General features: G+C 35.3%; 1 protein-coding gene across 11 annotated transcripts in view; it reads right to left on the bottom strand.

The window, feature by feature from the left end:
* Nucleotides 1-25,785, bottom strand: part of MYO9A (myosin IXA) — a 271,227-nt gene that overhangs the window by 85,943 nt on the left and 159,499 nt on the right. For 9 of the 11 annotated variants that reach the window (XM_033439985.2, XM_033439989.2, XM_033439988.2 and 6 more), the window contains 9 exons: nt 25,053-25,196; nt 23,511-23,550; nt 17,159-17,281; nt 9,908-9,988; nt 8,044-8,154; nt 7,067-7,189; nt 4,537-4,686; nt 3,417-3,736; nt 1,529-3,133 (listed from right to left, as the gene is read on the bottom strand). In XM_033439985.2, the coding sequence (XP_033295876.2) occupies nt 1,529-3,133; nt 3,417-3,736; nt 4,537-4,686; nt 7,067-7,189; nt 8,044-8,154; nt 9,908-9,988; nt 17,159-17,281; nt 23,511-23,550; nt 25,053-25,196 (2,697 nt within the window). The remainder of the gene's footprint in view (nt 1-1,528; nt 3,134-3,416; nt 3,737-4,536; nt 4,687-7,066; nt 7,190-8,043; nt 8,155-9,907; nt 9,989-17,158; nt 17,282-23,510; nt 23,551-25,052; nt 25,197-25,785) is intronic. The other 2 variants (XM_033439994.2, XM_049705839.1) reach the window with 1 other exon arrangement.

Raw genomic sequence — 25,785 nt, 5'->3', positions numbered from 1 at the left:
CTTAAACTTTCACACAAACAATCTAATATATAACCATTCTGAAGATACATAGATATTAGTAAGGTAAAGCAAACTAGGTCAAGTAGCTGTAAGACTTTATCTTGGCAAAATGATAAAAGGAATAATTCACAAGGATGATTGTTTTTGAAATCTGTAAGTCTTCTACAAAACAGATTCATGGATGTAACAACTATGTACATACACACATGCACACCCCTCACATAACTAAAATTAATCAGAATGACAGAAAATAATATGTTTTTAACATTCTCTGGTGGGCTTATATGCTACACAGAGTCTGAACTTTTGGGCAATCTCTAGGTTAATGCGCAGCACTAGAATCTCAAGTTGTCATGTAGTCCAACTGCATTTCACACTCCTGTATAAAAATTCTTAGTGGAAAAATAAAATATCAATGATCTCTTGCCCATATTTACAAAGAGTTTCTATAAAATCTGTAATTTTAAAGACTGACAGAGTTAAAAGTTAGGTTATGATGAGAAAAGGTTATTTTCAGAGTTAACATGAAATTTAACTTTTTTAGCCCTAAGATATAGCCCTCCTTTCATTTAAACAGTGATATTCTCCCACAAGAACAGAAAGAATTCACTGTATACATAGCCTTAACATAAATATCTTAAATTTTATCAAATTTGTTTTTATGTACCACTTAAGAAATGCTTTCTCACAGCTACCACTACTTAAGACAACCTAAAAGAGTAAAGAACTTCCACTTATGTGAGGTATTTAAAGTAGTCACAGGGAATTCCCTGGCGGTCCAGTGATTAGGACTCCATGCTTTCACTGCCAAGGGCCCAGGTTCAATCTCTGGTTGGGGAACTAAGATCTCACAAGGCGCGCAGACAAAAATAAATACAGTAGTCATATTTTTAGAAACAGAAAGTAGAATGGTGGTTGCCAGGGGCTGGAGGTAAGGGGAAAAGGGGAACTGCTTTCAATGGGTAATTGAGTTTGTTTTGCAAGATGAAAAAGCTCTAGAGATCTGTTGCACAACAATGTGCATATAGTTAACACAACTGAACTGTACACTTTAAAATGGTTAAGATGGTAAATTTTATGTGGTTTTTATTCCCACCCCCCCCAAAAAAAGGTACAAAGAACTTAATGCAGACCATAAATAGGCCAACAGCTGTGACAAAGCACATTAACTTTAAAGCCTGATACTAACAAGCTTGGACTGCTACACCTAACAGCTCTAGGGCAACCAGCAATTGCTGACTGCCTACTAAGTTTCCAGGCACTGTACAGCCCTTCACAAATGTTTTCTCACTTAATGGGGAGGAACCAAAAACCCTGCTCTCTGTGCTTAGTCAAAGACTCCTAGGGTATAATTATATCCAATTTCAGGTGGCTGGTGGAGTCAACAATTAGGAAATTTTTTTACACACAGAAAATGGCTAATTTGAGTAGCACCCATACAAATAGTTGAGGCAGATCAAGGCACCCTAATGAAAATTTCCAAAAAGTTTCCCACTTATACATAAAAATAAATAAAGACTTCACTTACAGGGAACTACTCATATTTTCCTTTGGCGTGAAGAAAATGGCCCTAGTAGTTCCATCTCTGAAAGGGTCATCAGATTTGTAGCTACAAGGCTGAGTTGGCCTAAGTTGTTCTCTTTTTGAAATGCGATTATTAGAGAGTTTACAGGCTACATTCAGTTGGGTGGACATTTTGTCTGTCTTGGATAATTCCTTAACAGCACTAGATTGGCATGGGCCTCCTTTTCTTTCAAAGAACAGAGTGACAGGTCGGTCCTTCAAGGGTAAGTGAGCAGAGGGACTGTCTTTTGGGGCAAGAGCAGCATCTTTTACAGTTACTGATGAAGTCCCAGCTACACTGGGTTCGTCCTTACTTGGGGTATTCAGGATGAGAAGAGAGGATGGCCTCTCTATTCTTTGCTTTGACTGATGGAAAGATGGTACCAGAAAATTCTCCCCAGTTCTTGGCTTTTCAATTGTCTTAAAGGCTTTACGCTCCTTTTCTAAAATATCTGTTTGCTGGCGAATCTGTTCCATCATCTCTTTTTCATTCTGCTGCTGCAATTGCTTTTGCCGTTCTTCCTTCTCAGTGTTTAGCTTTTCTAACTTCTTAAGCACAATATTGGAAGAAGCTGTATTCAACGAAGCAACAACTTGATTTTCCCCTGGGAAGTGGTACTTTCTGGCTTCCCTGTTGATATCCAAAGTAAGAGATGGAAGTGTTTCTTCACTTTCCAATAGTTTGTTTCTCTGGACACTTGTATCTAGCTGAGAACTTGTTTTCAGTGGGTCTTGTTGGGGAATATAAAAAAATGTAGGCAGACTATTTGAAATAAAGGAGTCTCTCAGCTGTGGTTTACAGGTAATAGATTCAGAACTGCAAACCAGTTTTTCCTTCATAGCCCCATTCTTTAAATGCACTGAGTCAGAAGGTGCCCTCTTTTGAATCAATGTATAGTTAGTCTCATTTGAGGTACTGAGGGCATTGTCCTGTGAATCAGAATTTGGACTGCTAGATATCTTAGGTGACAGGAACGGCACATCCCCTTCATCTAGAATTATAGGCTCTAGTTTGCTCTTTTGGCTTTCCTCACAGCTCAGAAGTTCCAAGCTTCCTTGAGAGCTTTCACTATCCGGTGTACCCTGTAAAGACTGAAGGCCCGCAGGCATCAGTTCTGTAGACCACCTACGTTCTTCTGAAGGAGACACACCACCAAGAGAACGGACTTTCAGCAATTCTAAACTAAATATAGCTTGCTCTAGTTCTCTCATTCTCCGACTTTCTCTTTTGGCCCGACCCACTTTTTTCTGGTGGAGATCTTCCAAGGACTTGGGTCTCTCTCTTACAGTCACATCTGCCTGCAAGTCCATACCACTTTGACTTCTGGCTCTCTCCTGTCGCTTGTTTGGGGACTCGTTCAAGCAGTCCTTTGAACTTTCATGACTAATTCGATTACTCTCTATCACAGATTTACATTCCTCTATGGCTTTTACTCTGTTGTCAAATGAACAATCCTCCCATTCTGAAGGGTCTGAACCGAGAACTTCCAGAGTTCCATATGGCTTGATATTTGCCAATCCAAGTTTTAGTTTTGTTTTTTTTAGTCTTTGTTCTTTTAAAGCTTTAAATCTATATCAAAACAGGAAAAAAAAATAGGCTAGAGATATCTCTTGGTTACCACTGGAGACAATACATTTATTGAGAATATTTTAAAAAGTGGAAAGTCTCAAAAATTTTCTTTTTATAATATTAAGTATTTCTTAAACTAACTTGGATGCACATTTCACAATTCTATTTCTAGTGGAGAAGACAAACTGAGATAACCAATTCTAACTCAAGTTAGGCAAATGTTAGAGCAGACATATAAGTACTTGACAAGTGAGGAGTTAATTATTATAGCAAAAAAGATTACCTTTGTCTTGCTCTGAATCCTCTACATAGTGACTGCAAAAGGATAATTTTGTTCCTTTGTTCTTGATACCTCTTACTTTCCCTGTAGCCTTTCCATCTCGCCTGTATGCAGATAGCAGCCATGTGCCTCCGCCTATAGTGCTCCCTCCATTTCTGCTGGATGACGATGGCTGCAGTCCGGAGCTCCAAATACCGCTGCCTCTGTAAGTGAGCACGCCAGGAAGCTTGAAGAACAGTGGCTGCACTAGCCATAACTAAAGCATCCTGCTGCACAGCTGCATCTCTGGCTTGCTTCTGATTTAGGTAATTCCTCCAGAATCGCTGTGGGGAAGACAAAGTAATAAAAACTGTTGTCATATCTTATAACACATTCTCACAGAAATTTCTTATGTCATAACTAGAGGTTAAGTGGCTAAACAGCTAAATTGTGGGTGGTTAAAGTAAAAAAAGTTTCCTTTTCCAGATATGCCTGGCTAAAATAACTATTTTAGATAATATAACCTCAATGAAGTTAATTATACAACTTAAAGTAATTTAAAACTTTTTGATGCTTTCATGCCCTACAAATTAATTTTAACAAATTACATTATATTCTCACCTACAATTTGCCAATATTAATGGGTTTAACGTCATCGTGTATACATTGCAAAGATTAAGATATTAAAGATTTTCTTGTACAAACAGTAAAGATCCTGTGGAAAACAGCCAGCATATAAATCAACGAGGGAGAAAATAAAAGATAAATGTAAAATATGATACCTTTCATCCAAAATGAATACATAACAACAACAATGTACATATAATTCTCAAATATCACTCACAACACTAAAAATAACTTGCCAACAAAAATTAAGGCACATAACTCCTTTGCCCCTAATCATACCTCGCAAGACATTATAACTATAAATTCAATTTAATTTCAATTTAACACCATTAAAGTCTATTATTATATGCCAGGTAATCTGTTGGATGCTGTGAACATTTAACAAATGAGGACACATTCTCACCACTGAAGAAATTTACATTCTTACTTAAATGTTTCACAGTAAAACAGTTCTAGTTACTAAAACACTGGCTAAATAAACTAGCCAATCTCATGCAAAGAATCTTTTGTTTCCTACCTGGATGATAACGGATGCCTGTCTCAGATGGAGGAAATGCTGCCTACACAGCAAGACCCTGAACCATCGCTGCAACAATATGATTCTGCGGAGCACCTCTTGGTGAAGCAGATCTTGTAGGTGTTGTCGTTCCTGCTCCTTCAGGAACACCTACCAGGAGGAAAAAAGATGAAGCATACAGCTTAAGAAGAAATGAGAAATTTATTTCATGCATCATCGTTCCTATGGTAAGCTTTTTTAGAGAAGAACAGACACAGTGGCAAACAGGTACAAGCAGTACTGATAAATATTTCCATCAACTTAGCCAAAGTAGTCATTCTCAAACTGGAAAGGAGGCATTAGAATACAGAAGGGGAACTGGAAAGGTGAACATTACTACAAAGATCCCAGTGCTAGAGACTGTGATACATTATTCCCTTGGGAACTTCACCATTAGGAGCCAATGTAGTACTGGTAATATTAATATGTCATATTTTTCAAGGATGTTGGAGTGGGGAAAAAAAAGATGACAACCACAGATTTTAAAGTTTGATCATAATATGAATAAACCAATAATGATAAGTATTTTTGAAACCCAGCATGCATCAAAGGCTTCTTCCTGCCCAAAGCTATTCGTCAGTTTACTTATTTACTCCTTCATTCTATTATAAATCTTTAGGAATTTAGGGAGATACAAAGATAACTTAGACATAGTCCCTTTGGAAACAGGATTTACACTTCAACATTAAGAGCAGGTAGATATTAAAAACTGTATATATTTAAGGTGTACAATGTGATGTTTTGATGTATGTATAAACATTTTGAAATGATTACCACAATCTAATTAACATATCCATCACTTCCCATTTTTGTCAAAAATTAAAAAATATTCTTAGAAAGTACAGATAGATATTAGATACCCAAAGAGGAAAACAGTAAGCTATTCAGGGCAAGAGACAGAGGACTCCACCTGAGCAAAACAAGGAGTTGGAAATAAGAATAAAGGTACAGGGACTCCCCTGGTGGTCCAGTGGTTAAGAATCCACCTTCCAAGGCAGGGGATGTGGGTTGGATCCCTGGTCGGGGAACTAAGATTCCACATGTCACGGTGCAACTAAGCCCACGTGCCACAGTTACTGAGCCCATGTGCCACAACTAGAGAGAAGCCTGTGTGCCACAACGAAGATCCCGCCTGCCGCAAGTAAGACCCAACGCAGCCAAATAAATAAATTTCTAAAAATGTAAAAAAAAAAATTTATAAAAAAATGAATAGGGGCTTCCCTGGTGGCACAGTGGTTGAGAGTCCACCTGCCGATGCAGGGGGCACAGGTTCGTGCCCCGGTCTGGGAAGATCCCACATGCCGCGGAGCGGCTGGGCCCGTGAGCCATGGCCACTGAGCCTGCGCATCCGGAGCCTGTGCTCCGCAACGGGAGAGGCCAAAACAGTGAGAGGCCCACGTACCACAAAAAAAAAAAAAAAAAAAGAATAAAGATACGTACTGGGACAATGGAACAATTAATAGCATGAAGTGGGGCTTCCCTGGTGGTACAGTGGTTAAGAATCCGCCTGCCAATGCAGGGGACATGGGTTCAAGCCCTGGTCCGGGAAGATCCCACATGCCACAGAGCAACTAAGCCTGTGTGCCACAACTACTGAGCCTGCACTCTAGAGCCCGCGAGCCACAACTACTGAGCCCACATGCCACAACTACTGAAGCCCGCGCACCTAGAGCCCATGCTCCGCAACAAAGAGTAGCCCCTGCTCGCCGCAACTAGAGAAACACCAAAGACCCACTGCAACAAAAGTAAATAAATAAATAAATTTATTAAAAAAAGAAAAAAACAGTGTGAAGTCACAACATGGAGATTCTTGAAAAAGAGAAAGATGTTTAGATTTAATGAGGAAATTATAAGGGGATTATTATTGAGCAGGAGGCTGACATAAAGTATATTAAGATGATGATTTTGATACTATGGGTAGAGTGAGTTAAATGGAATAAAAATAGACTGGCATTAGATGATGGATCTGTTTACTGTAAGAGAAATGTGTGAGAGCTACAAAACAGAACTAAAATGGAAACAGTAAGAATGGAGAAAAAGGGAGAGATGTGAGAAACATTTATAAGGAAAAAAACAGAAACAGAACTTTGTAAAATGATTAAAGTGAAGGGTAAGCCAAAATATGATTATGGTTTCTAGCCTAAGAAACTAGAAGAAAGGTGACAGAGAAAAAGACTAGTTGATTAGTTAAAGACAGTAGGGGAATCTGGATAAGGTCACTTTAGACAAATTGAGTTGATAATTACAGTGCAATACCTAGGAAGAAATGCTTTTTAAGCAGTTAAAATTATAGGCAGCACTAGAGCATTGGCTATAATCTATTTGATTAATACTGACTATATTATTAAGTAAAAATCTTGGCCTAACTGATTTCCTTATGAAATCTGGTACACTATCTTTCTTATAAACATTCTCCTCGGCAAAGACTGCCATTATTACTTATATACAAAAATGCACTCAATCTGGCAAAAGCTGTATATATTATATTTACCATGGATTTTCCAACTTGATAATTATCTGGATTAAGATTTATTTTCCTGAAGAAATCCTGAATGTTAAATTTGGATGGAATAATATTTCGGGGAAGAAGTACGTGGAAATGGCTCACAAAATCCTGAAAAGCGAAAAGAAAATGTTGTAAAATCACAAAAGAATCATATGTAAACAAAATCCTAAATTAGCTAATTGTCCTTTTATTGATCTTTTTCTCATTATTTTAAACAGTGTGAAACCAAGAATTTACTTGTTAATTTAAAATATTTCAAAAGGTTAATTAGTAAAATGGTGGGGGGAGATAGTGATTCCTACATATTCTGTTATCAAAGGGGAATGAAAGAAGAAAAGAAGGGCAGAAGCTAATTCTCCCTTTGAGAAAGCTGTACTAAAGACCAAAGAAAAGGTTATTTAACAAAAATCTGAATTTTTTAGCAGAAAAATAAGCAAAGGTGACAGCTATTTCAGGGTACAACTGAGAATAAAGCTTTCACTCAACAGTAAAGACCTGCTCAGCTGCTGAAAAGCTTCAAAATAATTTCTATATCCATAGCAGCAGTAGCTGATGAGAACAGTTGTGAGCCTTGCTGGCAGCCTCCTATGTAAGAAAATCTTGCTGAGAAGACTTTAGGAAAAATTAAATGGGATCTTTTCTTTTGAACTAGATAGTTCTGATTGAAGTATTTCAATTGCTGGCGTAATCAGTGTGAAGAACTGCCATGTTATGAGTAAACTTATATTAACGAACATTCAGATCACATGAGAATAACCAAGTAGTGGATTCTATTACAACACAAGCTTAATGAGATTGTTGTCATTCTCTATCCCTCTTCAATTCTGTATACAAAAGACAGAATGTAAAGGAAGAATCAGGAGAAATAAACAACAAGTGAGACCCAAATAAAAAATAAGCAAGGCATAGGAATACTTTACTTGATGTACAAATATATTTAAATATCACTATAAAAGCATAACCTGGAAAGAATATTTGCAGCTGTATCCTGATTGGCGAATTCGAACTGTCTCCAGCATCCCAGTATACCGAAGCTGTCTAAGTACCAAGGCATCACTGAACCTTAACGGCAACTAAAACAAAGCAAATGGAAAAAAGATTAACCCAGGAGAATAGATCTCCAAATTAATGTTTGTCTTACAAGTGTAGTTAAGTTTTGAATATCTAGGAATTGACTGGAGGCTGTCTGGTTAAGATACAGCAGAGGTAATGGGACAATCTTACCTCCCCAGCTGGTAGCTTCAGAAAAGTTCTAACTGCCTGACCAAAAGGAAAAAAGAGACACAAGCTTCCAGGATTCTCTACTTGCAGAAGAAGAGGGCCTTCAAAGCTCAAAAGGAATGTAGTTGCCCACAGGCCACACAGTCTAGTCACTATAAAATTTGTAACAAGATTAACCTACTTATACATAGTCAAGACTGTCTATATTTTTATTAAGTAAGATTTTATCTACAATCTCACTCAGAAATGACTTACCCCACACTCTTCCAGTTGCCTTGGTTAACTTGAGAGCTGACATATTTCTTCTTGTATGACTAGTACAAGGTTAAAAGAAGTTTACTTCCCTAGTTTTTGCTGATGATACTGGTATGACACATTGAAAAACAAAAAATTCCTATAATCCCTGAGAATTGATCTCTCATTGTATAAGCATCAATAGGGAAGAGGCTAAAGGGAGGCATTCAATCATCACCAGTCATGACACTTTGTCACTCCTAGGTATCTCATAGGCATATTTTTAGACATTCAAAAGAGGCTGTATTTGGAGCTTCTGATATTTCTCCCTATTCTCTAAATACTATTTTCAATGATCCACTAAGGCAATCCTAAATATTTTCCTGCAGAAAGATGGGGCATACCAGCTGTCAAAAAAAAAAAAAAAGTCAAGTGGGCAACTTACGTTAAATAATAATAGCAGTTAATATTTATTTAGTACTTATTCTGTGCCCTTAAATACTTCATTAATTGAACGCTTTGCATAGCAAGAATAACAGGGACTCAAACTTCTATTTAACTGTAAATAAAATGGTTTCCTCTTTTGTCTCTATAAAAGAATGGCTAACATTTACTAAGTGCTTAGTATGGGCCAGGAACATTCTAAGTACTTTATAGGTATTGACTCATATGTATTCACAAAACACTATGAGGTTGGTCCTACAATTCCAGTATATTGTTGCACAGATGAAAATATTTAAGGCATAGAAAGATTAAGTAACTCATCTAAGATCACAAAGCTTATAACTAGCAGAGCTAGAGACTGCTTATTAAGAATTAAGAAAGCTGAAACTAATTCCTATGACATTTTAGCAGTTTGGGCTAGAACTATTTTTTCCTATGATGGACATAAAGATGACAACTGTTCACACTTAACAGATATGTTTTGCAAAGCTCTAATAAGGGGAACTGTCATATAAAACAAGAAGAAATTAAGAATGTTGAGTATCTTCCCTATTTTGAAGAGACAAGAATCTCTAAACATGAAAAATGCCACGCAAGTTCTGTAAGAATAACTGATACCTTATATCTAAACAAGAGAGATTAACCTTGGTACGGGTAACAAAAGTTGCATAAAATTCTTTTATATGATGGAATTTCAAGAGATTTTTGCTTCTGTAGGAGATGCTAAATTCTAGGAGATGCTAAATTGAGTCCATATAAATACTTTTCAGGCAGCTAAGTGAGGAAATAAGGATATTCATAGAAAATATAGAACACTGTTTTCCTTACAAAGATTATAGATAGCTCTTCCCCGCCACTTATTCTTAGAATTTAAAGCTTGGTTTGAAGTAAGCTGAGCTAGAAGCTCTTATTTACAGACATTTTTACCTTTTCGGCATTAGAGCGAATGCATTTTACAAAATATGGTTCTGCTTGACCAAGTGTTTCCATCAGCTTGCTTAATGAGGCCTGCAATACAAAGCAGTATAATTAGCACTTACTCTCATTCCAAACTGGCAACGAATGGTTTATAAATATAAACAACAATGTTGGTAAAATATGCAAAAAAAAAGTGGTATACATAGAAATAGGTTTGTTTCTGAAAAGCACATTGTGTACACTGCCATACTGATTAAACTGAGGCCAGTTAAGGACGAGGATGGCAGTTTAACCATTTAACCAGTTTAACCAGCTGACAGACTGGCAATAGTAAATACTGCAGATATATTTTATAGTAATCTAAGTCTATAATACATTTTTTACCTTTCTTCACATTTCATGAAACAACTTTATTCAAACTCATGCAGTCTCAGAGTAACTTTGGGAAAACATCCAGTAGGGTATCAAGGAAGGTAGTAATCCCCTGCTTCAATTTTAATGTTTGAGTATGTAGTGATGTTCCCTCTTTCATTCCTGATGCTGATAATTTGTGCTTTGCCTCTTTTTTCCAGATTAGTCTGACTGGAGGTTTATAAATTTTCTGATATTTTCAACGAACCAGTTTTTTTATTTCATTGGTTTTTCTCTATTATTTTTCTCTTTTCGATCTCACTGATGATTTCTACTTTAACATTTCACTCCTGCTTGCTTTGGGTTTAATGTTTTTCTTTTTCTAGTTTCTTAGGGTAGAAGCTTAGATTACTGACTTAAGGCCTTTCTCCTTTTCTAATAAGAGCATTTAATGTTATAAATTAACCTTGGAGTACTGATTTAGCTGCACTGCACAAACTGTGATATTTTATTTTCATTCCATTTAAAATATTTTTTAAATTGTCCTTCCTCTTTGACTCATGTTTTATTTAGATGTCTTTTTAATTTGCCAAATATTTGGGGATTGTTATCTTTATTTTATTGATTTCTGGTTTAATTACAGTCAGATAACATATTTTGTTTATTAGTATTCTATTTATCTATTGGCTTTTCAGCTACATCTCTTTGTATTGTTTTTTGTGTGTGTGTCTGCTCAACGGATAACAATATACTAACCTAATCGCACAGTATACTTAGAGTCAATATTTTATGATTTCAAGTAAAATTTAGAAGCCTTACAATCACACAGACTCCTGTTATTGCTGTCATATATATTACATCAACATACACATTTTCTTACTTTTAGGTGTTCTTTTCGTGTGTGTTACTGTAATATAATACACAAAATATAAAATGCTTGAATCATAAATATGCAGTATGATGAATTTTCACAAAGGGAATACACTCTTGAAACCAGAGCCGAAATCAATGAATAAAATATTAGAACCTTAGAAGTCCCTCTGTGCTCCATCCCACTGAACTTAGCAAGATCACTGTACATAGGCTACCTGCCTCCACCTTCCACACCTCAACCAAGGGTAACCATTATCCTTACTTCCAAGATGGTAAGTCAGTTTACCTGCTATTAAACTTTATATAAAGAGAAAGATACACTATGTACTATCTTGTATTTGTTGCATACAATTGTATCTTGTACATTTTCAGCACTATATAGTAGTGATTCATTATATGACTATACCACAGTTAAATTATCTGTTTAGGATGGATAGCTGGTTGCTCAAGTTTGGGCTGTTAGGAATAAAGTTGCTATGAACAATCTTCTACATGTCTTTCAACTGTTTTCCAAAATGCCTGCATCAATTTATATTTCAATAGCAGTGTATAAAAATAGCAGTGTATAAAAATTCTGGTTGCTCTACATCCTTGCCAATACTTTGCATAATCAATCTTTTTTATTTCAGCCACACTGGAAAGTGTGTAGTGTTATTGCCTTACAGGCAGTTTTAATTTTCATTTCCCTGATGAATAATAAATAATATTGAGGATGTATTTGATAGGCTTATTGGCCTTTTGGATAACATCTTTTGATATAAGACAGTTTTGCTTGTTCAAGACTTTTGCCCATTTCTATTAGGTTGTCTTTTCAAGAACTGATTTGTGATTTTTCATATTTTCCACATATAAGGTCTTTTTTCAGTTTTATTACAAGTATATGCATATACCCTGTAGCTTGCCCTTTCATTCTCTTAGTAGTGAGTTTGTGTTTAACAGTTTTATTGTATTACAATTTACATACTATAAAAATGTATCCATTGTAGTGCATAGATCAATGATTTTTTTAGTAAATTTATACAATTGTGCAACCATCATTACAATCCAGATTTAGAAATCTTCCACGCATCCCCTCAAAAGGTCCCCTCCTGCCCATCTGCAGTGAAAAACTGCCCCCGCCCAGTGTCCCAGGCAACCACTGGTTCACTTTCTGCTGCTATAAATAAACCACCTTTGAAAAAAATAATCCTCTTTAGACATCTTTTCCTCTCACTATAAAACCAATATGTATCTACTGTAGAAAACAGAATACATAGATACATATTTCGAGAATAAAAATCAGCTTGGTTGAGTTTGTGTAATGACTTAATTCTTAGTTCCAGAGGTAGAACTAGAAGTAGATTATTTTCTTCAAACCGATGGGCTTTTACACAGAGAACTCAGATTTCTGCCAAAAAACCCAAAGTTAGAAAAACCCTTAGCCAAGGAAGAGAAACACTTAGAATTTCCACCACTACAAGCAAAGGACTACACTGACTAATGATGTAGTGGTGGATATATTTCCCAGCAATCTGTGGGTCTCTGAGCAGCTAGGCATGCGTGTCTTGTCAGGCCAAGAGAGGGGCAGTAGTTTTATCCACATGTTTCAGCAGATATAACAGCAACAGCATGTGCATGACCTATTATCCTAAGAGAAAGCCACAAAACTCCTTTCAAAGCATTAATTGAGCAGACACATGGTACCTATGAAGTGGCCTCCTTTCATATACAGCTCTATGCAAAAACAATGCATAGTTTTTGCCTTATGATCAAGTTGTATCATCTCGCTCATAACTTAAGACTTTAGCTACTTAATTTGACAGTCTGGTGGCTAAAAGGATACTAACATTTGCTGGCAGTAGACAAAGTCTCAAAAGAGAATAATCCAGAGTAGGGTGAGGGTGGCTATTTACCTAACCACTGAAATAAGAAAAATATACATATGGTCTACCACCTTGTTATTTGTTTCTATTTGTTTAATCTGCTCTTTCTTTTATCCTGTCTTTTTAAAACTGAGTATACAGTTTACGCTTGAACAACACAGGGGTTAGGGGTACTGACCCTCTGTGCTGTTGAAAACCCACATGTAACTTTAAAGTTGGCCCCCGGTATACTTGGTTCCACCCTACCTGGAGTTCGAATCCTCAGATTCAACCAACCACTGATCGTGTAAAACTGTAGTGTAACTATTGAAAAATATTCCATGTGTAAGTGGACCCCTGCAGTTCAATCAAGGATCACCTGTATTTTATGATTCCATTTTAGTTCTGCTATTAGCTCATTACCTATGATAAGCTTTTATTTTTTTAAGGATTTCTCAAGACTTTACATCTTTAACATATCACAGTCTGCCTTCAAATAATGCTACACCATTACCTGTATAGTGTACAGTATACAGGTAATGCTGTAACTTTACAACAGTATAAACTTCACAACAGTATAAACTTACATTTAGCCCCTCCCTTTTGTGCTACTTTTGTCATACATTTTATTTCTACCTCACAATATATTATTATTTTTTTCTTCTATAGTCAATTATCTTTCTAAAAAATTAAAAGAAGAGAAAAAGTATTTATTATAGTTAATTACACTTCTATCATTCTGGCAATCTTAGTGTTTTGTATAGATCCAAAATCTATGGTTTTCTCATCATTTTTATCCCAAACTTAACATTCCTATAATGTAGATTTCCTGGCAATGCATTCTCTCAACTTCTGTTTGTCTGAAAAAGTCTCTATATAACCTTCAATACTCACGTGCACAGAATTTTAGAGTGACGGTTTTTTTTCCCCCTTTCAGTTTTTTAAAAATACTACTCTTGAATTCTGCCTTTCATAGTTTCTGATGAGAAACCTACTGTTATTCTTATCTTCATTTCATGGCACATAAATGTTGTCTTTTTTTCTCTGGCTGTATTTAAAATTTTCTCTTTTTAACTGGCTTTAGCAATTTGATGTGATGTGTATTGGTGTTTTTAGGTTTGTTCTGCTTGGGATTTGGTGAGATTCTTTGATCTTTGAGCTTATATTATTCATAAAAATAAGGAAATATTTTGGTCATTATTTCTTCAAATTTTTTTCTGTATCCCCCTCTCTTGACTTTCCTTCTTAGATGCCAATTACACCTATGTTCAATGATCTAATATTTTCCCACAAGTTACTAATGCTTTTTTTCATTTTTTCCATCTTTGTTATTTCTCTCTGCACTTTATTTTAAAGTAAATGTAACTTCTAATTCACTACTTCGGCAAATAGGTGTTAATCCCATCTAGCTTATTTTTATTTTCAAATATTACATTTTTAATCTTTGAAAGTTCCATTTGAGTCTTTTTCATATCTTCTATTTTCTTCTCATCATTATTCATGTTTTTCTTCGGACATATTTATATGATTTATAATAGCTATTTTGAGATCCTCATCTAAATGCTATTTCCATAATCTCTGTCATTTTTAGATCTGTATCTTTTTCATTTTTCAATATTTATTTATTTATTTGGTTGCACTGGGTCTTAGTTGCAGCAGGCAGGCTCCTTAGTTGCGGCTCACAGGCTCCTTAGTTGTAGCATGCGAACTTTTAGTTGCAGCATGCATGTGGATCTAGTTCCCTGACCAGGGATAGAACCCCGGCCCCCTGCATTGGGAGCATGGAGTCTTCACCACTGCACCAGGAGGGAAGTCCCTAGATCTGTTTCTAATGATTGATTTTTTTCTCCCTTGCTATGGGTTGTTTTTTCCCTGATTCTTTGCATGCCTAATAATTTCAGATTGGATGCTAGTGTGATTTTACATTGTTGGATTTTGTTATATTTCTTTAAAGAGCAACAGACATTTTCCCCTGGGGCTGTTAAGTTATAAAGGATCACTCTGATTCTTTCAAGACTTGCTTTTATTAAGCTTTGTGAGGGCAGGTCCAGAGCAAAACCTTGGCATTTGTTTGGATTCCCTCTCCCTGGGCTATAGCAAATTGCCTTTATGCAGTAACCTGGGACTTGCCTCAATTTCCCTCTTCTCAGGGATCATAATCCTGCAGTGCTTACTGTCTAATATCTAAAAATATTCTATTCTTATCTTTTGTCCAGTTTTCTAGTTGTTTATAGCAGAAGGGCAATTCCTGTATCGGTTAATCCTTCATGAGTTCTATGATTTCATTTTGATGAAAGTAAATATTCATTCACAAGAAGTGTATGAAGTCAAAGACAGCTGGGTGCCATCTATCTCCATCACTTCTAATTTCCTCACCTGTACAATAAGAATGACAGTATTTATCTCACAGAATTGGAGGAAAAATAATGTATGTATATAAATTTTTAGTAAAGGATCTGGAGAATATAGTACTCATTACTTTTATAATACTTAACAATGTATTAGAAACATTAAAGATGACTCTTTTTGCAAATGTTAAACACAATACATGAATTTAATTTGAAAATATCCATAATTCCTGAATTTGGGGGATTTTAAGGGACATGATAGGATTGTAATTATAACTAAGTTTTCTTGTAGTAGCTATAATGTGTACTCTTCAGATTAAAGTCTGAGTTTGGTATACAGGCACCTGTAAAAGATCCAAGGTAACAAAATAAAGGACACAACAGCTTAATGGTTCTACCCTTCATAATTATGAGATTAATGCTTCCTTTTCAGATACCAAGCTCACCACGTTACCTTTTGATCAGAATTTGGCTTCCCACCTTGATCTGCTAATCAGGAGGAAATGTGATCATGAACTAAAGATTATAACAAGTCTGCCTATGACTCTTATTTCTCATTGTATATTAATAAACTTTGATACTGTTTTACAGCAGTGTTTATAGTTTATCAGTCAGCATGATATTTTTGTTCCCTGTAAATTCATCTTTGCATTTCTAAATCCATGAAGTGAAAACCCAAACTCTGGGATGTGAAGACACCACCGAGGTATAGACAGACCTGTCTGGTCAAGCAACATCTCTCTCTTTTTTTAAATAATCAAATACCATTAACCCATAGGATTGTGGTTTAAGAAGGATTTTTTTTTAATTCATGGCAGAGCTTCCATTATATATTCAATTGTCTTTCCTTTAACTTTATTAGCACCTAATAAGTTATAAGTTGTTTGGCTCTTCGATCTTGTTTTTTTTTTGTTGCTGTTTTTTTTTTAAAGAGCACTTTGACCAAGTAGCTTTTATAGAATCAAATTTTTGTCTAGGCCTACCGTGAAAATTGTCTAAAATAAAATGACATTTCTAGCCTACAGTTTGAAGAACTGTGCTTATAAATCAAACAAGATCATATCCAGTGATATGTTAGTAGATAATTTACATTCAGGTATCCTGGATTAAACAGGAGCATTGAAAAACGTGATAACATAGAAGTATAGCTATCGGCAGATAAAGAAATTTTTAGTTAACAGTGAACGACACTTCTGTGATAAAAGCATGAGGTAGAGTAAAATTATGTAAAGCACTGTTTCCTTTAAAATTTTCAGCTCTTTTTCATAAATATCTAGCAAATGAATAGAATGTTAGAGATGATTTGAGAAGAATGGGAAGAATTCGAAGAGAATTTTGTAAAGTTATTCTGGAGGTTATTTGGTTAATTGATTATGATCATATTTATTCCTAAATGCCCAGTTACAATGAAAGGAACTGGATTCCTATATACACAAAACTAAAATAAACAATCAAGAAAAAACTTACAATTCCATTGAGTTAAATGTTGATGGCAGTAGCATGAGGTTTAAATATATAGGGAGAAATATACATCATTATGTTAACAGTGACCATATCTGGGCAGTCAATTTTCTGATGCTTTTCTCCTCACACTGAAAATAATAAATTACTCTTTGGGATATGCACTATCCAGAGATACAAGGATGAAAAACAAAAGCACTTGACATTTTTTCCCCATCTTTGGTACTTCCATCCAAAATGGCCATTATAGTATAGCTTTTTAGTCACATGAATCATATCCCATTCAGGTATCTTGCAGATCACTTTGACCTTACAATGTCAATCTGAACAAAACAAATTCCTCTTTGTTAAAAATAAAAGGAAAAAAAGGTAAAACAGGAAACAACCTGAAACTGGGCACTGATGCTGGGAGGTTTCTTCTTCTTGTGCAAATGAAGAAGAGACTTGGTAATGCGATCCTGTAGGGTCAGTCTTGTCAGGTGCTTTAAAGACTTTACTTCTAGCAAGTGCTGAAAAGCAGGGGAAAAAAATCAAATTCTTCATATAAATTAATCTAAGAATAGGAAAAACAAAATTGTAAGCCAGTTTTCATTATTCATGCATATAATGACTGTGGTGAATATGAGCAATTAATATTCAATGTCCATTTTTACCCTCCTTCTGCTTTCTTACAGAAGCTTACCAGCTAAAAAGAAACTACATTTCCCAAACTCTCTTACATCTCAGGTTCTGGATGTGATTTAAGTTCATCAATTCCCACACGTGAAACTGGGAAGGTCTAACTAAGGCAGAGGCTTTGGCTACTAGCTTATTTCTGCTGGCAAACATGTACACAGAAGTACTTAAGTTTTCGGTGGTCCCAGTGCCCAGGCACTACTTTTTAAAGTGTTGTGAGGCAGAGTGCAGGGCATTTGTGTTGTCACTGCAACTCTAGTGAAAGCACCTTAGCCCTGAAGCCAACAGTTGTAGCAGCTTCTTGATTCCTGGATTACATACACCGCAGGTGGTATGAGCCTGGAAGCAGCACCAGTGATAGTGGCTTCCTCATTTCCTAGCTTTCTGAGTACAGCTGAGGTCAGTTCTGCTCCGTTGTTTTAATACTTCTGATGACTTCTGTAAGCACCTCTTTGAATAAAGTCCCTTTCTACTTAACAATATCTATGGTTGTTAGTTATCTGCAACTGAATCCCGACTCACACAGATAATAAATTAAATTCAATCCCTGGGCTATATTGTAGGTAAGCCAGGAACACGTACACAGAAAAAAAGAAAATGTAGTCCCTATCAACCCGCATCCTGAGGTCCTAATTATTAATCTTAAAAATAAGATATAAGTTACACATAAAGCAACTAAAGAATACAAAACAGGACACTAATAAAGTATTTTGGAGCTTTTTTAGCTAATCATTAATCAATTTTTAAAATCCTACTAATTTATGGCTGTGAGTTTGTCAATGGAAAAAATGTATCTATACAGTTGTGCAACTGCATATGTTATTTTAAAAGTAGTAAAAGTTTTATTGTATGAGAAGCACAGAATTGAGTTACAAGTATGACAAATTAAAAGACTAAGAAATATTAATTTTGACAAGATAAACATTAAAAAATAAAAACTTCCAAGTGGCATTAAGTACAATATACATTTCAACAATTCCACCTAAGAAAAAATATTTTCAATAATGACAAAGACTTATTATCCGTATATAAGAACTGTAAAAAAAATCCTTTAAAAAATACATCCAGTGATAATAAATGAGCAGAAGACTTCAACAGGCAATTCTCAAAATATAAATGACAAGTAACATAATGACAATCAATCTCACTTTTAATCAAAGAAATACACATTTTCTTTTAAGGAGATTTTCTGCACATCAGATTGGCAAACATAGTAAAGGCTGATAAAACCCAGTATACATGAAATAGGCATATTTATGCACTGTTCTTAGGAATGCAAATCATTATAATCTTTCTGATAAACCATTTCACGTCTACATATTTATCTAAGGAGAGCTCTGAATGTTATTTCTGACAATGTACTTCAAAAAAATAGTGAAAAATTCTAAACAAAAGCAATAAGGAACTATACAGAATTTTTTTCATAAAGTATGCTTCATTCACACAACTGAATACTATACAGCTCCTAAAAATACCGTAACCTATATTTACCGACGTGGAAAAATATCTGCAAATACTCTTGACCAAAAAACCCCACACAAAACAATAATATATATGTAAATATATATAGTACATGTGTATATTGAATTTTGAGAGTTTATACTTAATTTTTATTAGTATTTTTGAATTCTTACAAAAAGATTCATTGTATATTAAGAAAAAAATAATTTCATATACTGGTCAGGACTCAATTAGAAGAGTTGTGTGGTTTACCCATAAGTAAAATGAAATTATCACCGAAGCCTAAAATTATTGCCCACCCCCCAACATTTAAGATACTTCTGATAAAAAGACCTCGGAAATGGTTGCATTTTATAAACCATATCTAAAGCAATGGTAAAATTAATTACTAAATGTCACTATGTGAAAAAGGGTCAGATGAACTGTGAAAAATACAAGTAACTATTTTTTTTTTTAACTATTAAAAAGTCCTTCCCGTCAAGGAATTTAATTAGAAAGGTAAAAACAAAAAAAATCCACATTCATTCTTATCTCAAGGTCTTTCTAACCTTTTCATTTGCTTGGAATACTCTATAGCTAGACCTTTACATTGCTTGATTTTTCTTAGCATTCAACTTATAGCTTAAATACCCAAACTTTCTCATGAAGCTATTTTCTTAAATACCCCAAAGGCAGCCCCCATCTAAATCAATAATATGTCATTTTATTTTCCTCTTTGCACATAATATCATCTAAATCATCTTTTGTTTAGTTATGTATTTTTTTCTCTTTCTCTAAAAGAATCACTATGAGAGAGCAAGGATTCTCTGACTGGACTGTTTATCTCAGCACCTCCAATGCCTAAAACAGTGTCTGGTACTGCAAACTCAATAAATATTAGTTTGGATAAATGAACGAATGGTTAGCAAGTAATGATTTTTGAACAATGTTTCCTCAGCAACTGGAGACCAGTCTCTTGTCCACAAAACTCACCATGATTAGATCTATCAACAAATATTCAGTGATTACTACAGATTCTGTTCTAAGTGCCAGGAATACATTGCATTCAAGTACAGGGAAACAGACTATAAGGAAATTAAAAAATAAATGATAATCTGAGGGTTATTAAGATTTATGAAGAAGATAAAACAGGGCAAGGAAGAAAGGAGAGACAAGGCGGAGCAGAACAATGTGGAAGACAGGAGGCTAAGGAGGCAAGAGAGAGATAAATCCAGTCAAGGGAGAGCTTCAATAGTCCAGTATGATGTGACAAAAACCAAGAACTGAACTGTGGGCCCAAGATCTAGCAGAAAACAGATACGGAGTTAATTCCTTTCTTAGGTCTTCTGTTCATTATCTACTTTATTCCTTTCTTAATTCCATCTTCATTGTTTAGCTTATTAAGATTAGTCAGTTCATTCTTTTTTAAACAATTATTTACTGCTTGCTGTGCAAGGTGCTGTAGCCACAAAGATTAAGAAGATATTGCTCATGTTGTTAAAGACAACTAAAATGCACAATAAACTTACCTTCAACGTTTGAGCCTGAGTGACTACAAAAATTCAGTAGGGGAGTGACAAACCAAAATAGCTTTGGGGATCAAGTCTGAGAGATGAGCAGGGTGTCAAAGTAGAAATGTACAACAAGGGAACTGTCAGTAAAAGATTGAAAATTCAAAGGTAGATCATATTAGAAAGGTATATTTAATAGAAGTGATGGTTTCAAGGTATGAGAGGGAAAGTACTCTCTAGGAGAGAAATGGAAAGAACTATCAAAACAGAATTATATTAACAGAAGGCTAAGGGCTGTTGGATTATATGTGTTCAATATTTGCCTGTGTTTATTCAGAACTGTAATAAAAATAAAGCATTCTAAATCCTACCTATATCAATAAAATGAGGTGCCCTTAATACAGGTGACTGAATCTTATTTCCAGTAGCGATAAAAGTTGTAGGGATGCGTACAATAATGATTCATACTCAAGGTAAGAAAGTGGCTGCAGATTTCACAAAAGAGCAAAAGGGAAAAGAAGTTCAGGTTATCTACACTTCTGTTGCTTCCTTCCACATCACATAAATCTAACTTAACGCAACCAAAATATCTTAATCAGCAAATGACCATAGTCAATGAGGATATAGGATCTGTCACTTTAATTTTTTTTTTTTTTGCGGTACGCGGGCCTCTCACTGTTGTGGCCTCTCCCGTTGAGGAGCACGGGCTCCGGACGCACAGGCTCAGCGGCCATGGCTCATGGGCCCAGCCGCTCTGCGGCATGTGGGATCTTCCCAGACCAGGGCACGAACCCGTGTCCCCTGCATCGGCAGGCGGACTCTCAACCACTGCGCCACCAGGGAAGCCCGCCACTTTAATTTTATTCATATATACTTGTTTTGCCTTGGTTTGAAATGGACTGAAAGAAACAAGCAAAACACAAACACTCATTAAGCATAATTAGAAAAAATAAGGCATATTTAAAGAAGGGTAGGAAAGTAAGATGAAGAGTGAGGTTACTAAACAAAGCACACATCATGCCTACATGTATGTACACAGATGAGCCACAGCTTCAGCTCTAACATTCTGGCAGCAAATATGAAGAAAATACTTATTATTTATTGAATACTAATCATGCACATACCAAATATATATCTCTCATCCTAACATATATTATCCTCCACATTACAAATGAAGAGACAGAGGTTAAGACAAGTTCGAGAACCAACTCCAAAAATCAAAGAGCAGGGACTTCCCTGGTGGCACAGTGGTTAAGAATCCCCCTGCCAATGCAGGGGACACGGGTTCGTGCTCTGGTCCTGGAAGAGCCCACATGCCGCAGAGCAACTAAGCCCATGCGCCATAACTACTTAAGCCCGCGTACCACGACTACTGAGGCCTGCGCGCCTAGAGCCCATGCTCTGCAACAAGAGGAGCCACCTCAATGAGAAGCCCACGCACCACCGCAGCTAAGAGTAGCCCCCGCTTGCTGCAACTAGAGAAAGCCCACACACAGCAGCAAAGACCCAACGCAGCCAAAAAATAATTAATTTTTTAAAAAATCAAAGAGCAGGTAACAGATCCATCATTTGAATGTAGGTCAGTTTGACTCCAAGGTCTATATTCTCACAGACTATGTTGCCTCTCTAATATTAAATATATGTACTTGAATACACAAGACACACTAAAATAAACAAAAGATTAGCCATATTTAAATTTAAAAGATTGAGAAATAGATGGGATTCCCATGACTGATGATTGAATGGAATCGTTCACTTCAGATGTATCCAACATATTCTTGTTGTCTATCATGTAAAGTTTAAGAAGTTATAAAAGAATGTATATATATGTATAACTGAGTCACTTTGCTGTACAGCAGAAATTAACACAACATTGTAAATCAACTATACTACAATTAAAAAGAAATAATTTATCCATTTGAGGAGAGGGTAAAGAACAGCACAAACACTAGGTCCAGAGGTGGCATTCAAAATACAAAAAGGCTAGAGAGACAGTGAAGGAAAAAAGAAAGACAAATGAATGATAATGAATATTTGACAATAAATGTAGTCTCCTCTCTTTCTCTCTACATAAAATTGTTTCATGTAAGACCATAATCACAAACCACTTAGGTAACTTTTCTTTGTGGCTTAAAACATATTTGTCACTACCACAAACCACATCAGCAGTACATTAAATTTTCTTTGGAAATATAAGGTGACTTAAGTAGAAGGAAAATTAAAGACATTCATTTTCTTCTTTCTTGAACTAGAGAATCATGACAATAAATAGCTCTTTTTCAGTTCTTTTAGAATTTTGAAATTATGCCCATTAACAAAGTTACAAACGACAGGACTCCTTCTTTGGGAGAGCACAAGAGAAAGAAAAACTCAGTAAGATTTTTCTTTCTTTAGTAAATTTAATAAATATTTTGGAATGTAGATTAGAGTAGGCAAATTACAACCCCTGGGTCAAATCCTGCCCACTGTTTTTATAAGATTTATATGGTTGCAAAAAGAATTAAATAATATATGATGGCATGTGAAAATTAAATGAAATTCAAATTTCAGTGTCCATAAATAAAGTTTTATTGGAATACAGTCACTCTCATTCAGTTACATATTGTCTACAGCTGCATTTGTGCTATGATAGCAGAGCTAAGTAATTGTAACACAGACCAGAACAGATAAGCCTGCAAGCCTAACTGGACCTTTACAGAAAAACCTGGCTAACTAATGTTAACGATGATGAGAGTTAGGTAAGCATTACTTAGAAATTATTTTTAAATCAGATAAAATTCAGAATTTTATCTTAACCTGACTCAAGGAGAAATGAAAAGATCTTATGCAAAGATGCAATTACTCAACAAAAATTTACATTTATATTCAGAAGCTCTTCAAACACTAGAAAATGGGACATATCACAAATATTTACCTGAACCATTAAACTTGGCCATTTCATAACATCCAGCATTATTTCTAAAATGGTTTCAACTGAATATACACAATTAACCTCTATTTTGGGTACAAATAAGATATTTCTTTTTTTGTTTATGAAGATCATTTGCATGAATAATAAAAAAATAATTATGAAATGGGGCACTAACAGAAAAATTTTTTTCGTAATACTCACCTTTGGAAGGCCAGGCTTGGATTTGAAATTTTTGTTTCTCCTATAGAGATAAATCATACATTAGGAAAAAAAAAAACACGGTAGAGACGAATGATTTCAAGGTCTCTACTAAAACAACAGATTATATACCCATTTCCAAGTTATAGGTCGCCTAAATGAAAACACTGTCTAATTCAACTAAGCAGTCACCTTTGGGAAGGACGGATAAGAGAAGAAAAGAGATGCCTGCTTTGTAATACAGGTACAAACACATTTAAGCCCGATGATAAGTAACATAATGTACATTCAAAGCTGAAGTTTCATTTTCTTTTGGATGTTAATAGGGCTCTGCATTCTTAAACCTAAAGAGGCATTGTTTCTGTCATTTTAAACTTAAATAGATGCCTAATTTCATGAATTTTTAAAATGTACTTTTCACTAAGACTCATGATCTTCCATTTTTAGAAATTAAAAATTCTCCTTTGCCCTTTTTTCCCTTATTCATAATTCAGTATCACACTTATATCAAATCTTTTTTATTTTTAATGACTACATACAGGGAATAAAGCCCAATGCTTATGAACATGGGCTGGGGTGTCAGGAAGACCTTGGCTTGAATCTAAGCTCTTTCACCTACTAATTCTGGAGTATAGCAAGACTTATACAAATTGAGCCTATTAACACTGTTAAGCGATGATTTAGGGATTAAGGAATCCAATTCAGTCACACTTCCAGCTAGTGGTCAAAAAATATGCTTTGGAAGTGTTTGAAATATGTTGATATAGGTAGCTAAGAACTTTTTACTTGTCTACCATGCATGGTTATATCTATGTCCTCAAACCAGTTCTAAATCAGGTAAGGAGGAATGGCAGGCTTGGGTTAAGTGTTATATATCACCATACAGGTGCCCCTTGAACAACACAGGTTTTGACTGTGCAGTTCCACTTATAAGTGGAATTTTTTTTCAACAGTTTTTTCAAAACTGTATGCTTCTTCTCTTGTTAATTGTCCTTCAAGTTACTGTACTTGATCTGAGGTTGGTTGAATCTGTGGATGTGGAATCACAGATACCGAGGAGCAGTGGATATGGAGGGCTGACTACAGGAAACACACAAATTTTTGACTGTACAGAGGGTTGGCACCTCTAACCCATGCAGTGTTGAGGGGTAAACTGTATATGGCCCCATTCACCACTTCATAAGGGATTTTCCTGCCCAATTTGTTAGGATTGCTAGAATTAAAGGACAACTGAAGTTAAAGACTAGGAATCCTAAAAAGAGCTATCAGTTTTTGCTCTCTCTGGATGTAGGGTCTGTTAAAGAGCAATAAAGAGTCATCTCCATAATAAGTATATTCAGTCTGATTCTCCTGGTGAGATGAAAACAAACACCAGCTTTATAATACAGGAGACTGTCACAGCTCTAAATTCTGACTACTTTTGAGTCTTGTTTCACTCAAAATTCTACTCATGAAAATAATGCTTCATGATCACCTCTCTTCGTTTTTAGCCAGAAATTTTAAATCAGTCATAAAAAGCAATCCACATTATTGATCAATACTAACGTGAGAATTCCATGGGCTCTCTCCAAGAGTTTGCTGCTAGCTGAATTAGCGAATATCCCATCTTTATCAAGCAAGGAGGTGTTACTGGATAGTCTGCTCTGGTGAATCCCAGTTCTGCCATTCCAGGCAAAATCAAATGTTTCACTGTAAAAATTAAATAGAGTACAATGTGCTTTGTTAATTGAGACATCCCTAAAACTCTATACATTTCTTTAAAAAGTAAAATAAAACTTTAAACACTAAAGTTAAAATTTAGAAAAAATGCTAAACCAGCAGAAAATGGTTTTATCAGAGAGATTACTGATTAATTTGGCTTATCTTTTACTCTTTCAGAACAAAAAATTTCTACGGATTCTAGCACATTCACATTCAAATGTGCATGAAGGTGAGCACATCATATAGCTAATACCTTTAAATATACCACTTAACAAGCAGTAAATAATATAATGTATTAAAATATAATGTCATGGCTTTTGTCTGTGTTTGAAGCCCAAACCCTCTTTCCTTTTGAAAAAGGATATATTAGTCACTGAGTGTAACCGCTTCTTTGAGTTTCACTTCTTTTCGGAGAATACTCATGTACGTAAAACATTAATAGAAACTGTATGCTTCTTCTCCTGTTAATTGTCTTTCATTAGTTTAATTTACAGGCCCGCAGCCACTGAACCTAAGAAGGCAGACGAAAAGATTTTTCTCCCTGACAGTTTCATACTATATAATTTGATTTATATAA

Source organism: Orcinus orca, chromosome 2 (genome assembly GCF_937001465.1).
Source record: "Orcinus orca chromosome 2, mOrcOrc1.1, whole genome shotgun sequence".
In the NCBI taxonomy this organism is placed as follows: Eukaryota; Metazoa; Chordata; class Mammalia; order Artiodactyla; family Delphinidae; genus Orcinus; species Orcinus orca.
This window is presented reverse-complemented; position numbering and strand designations above follow the sequence as displayed.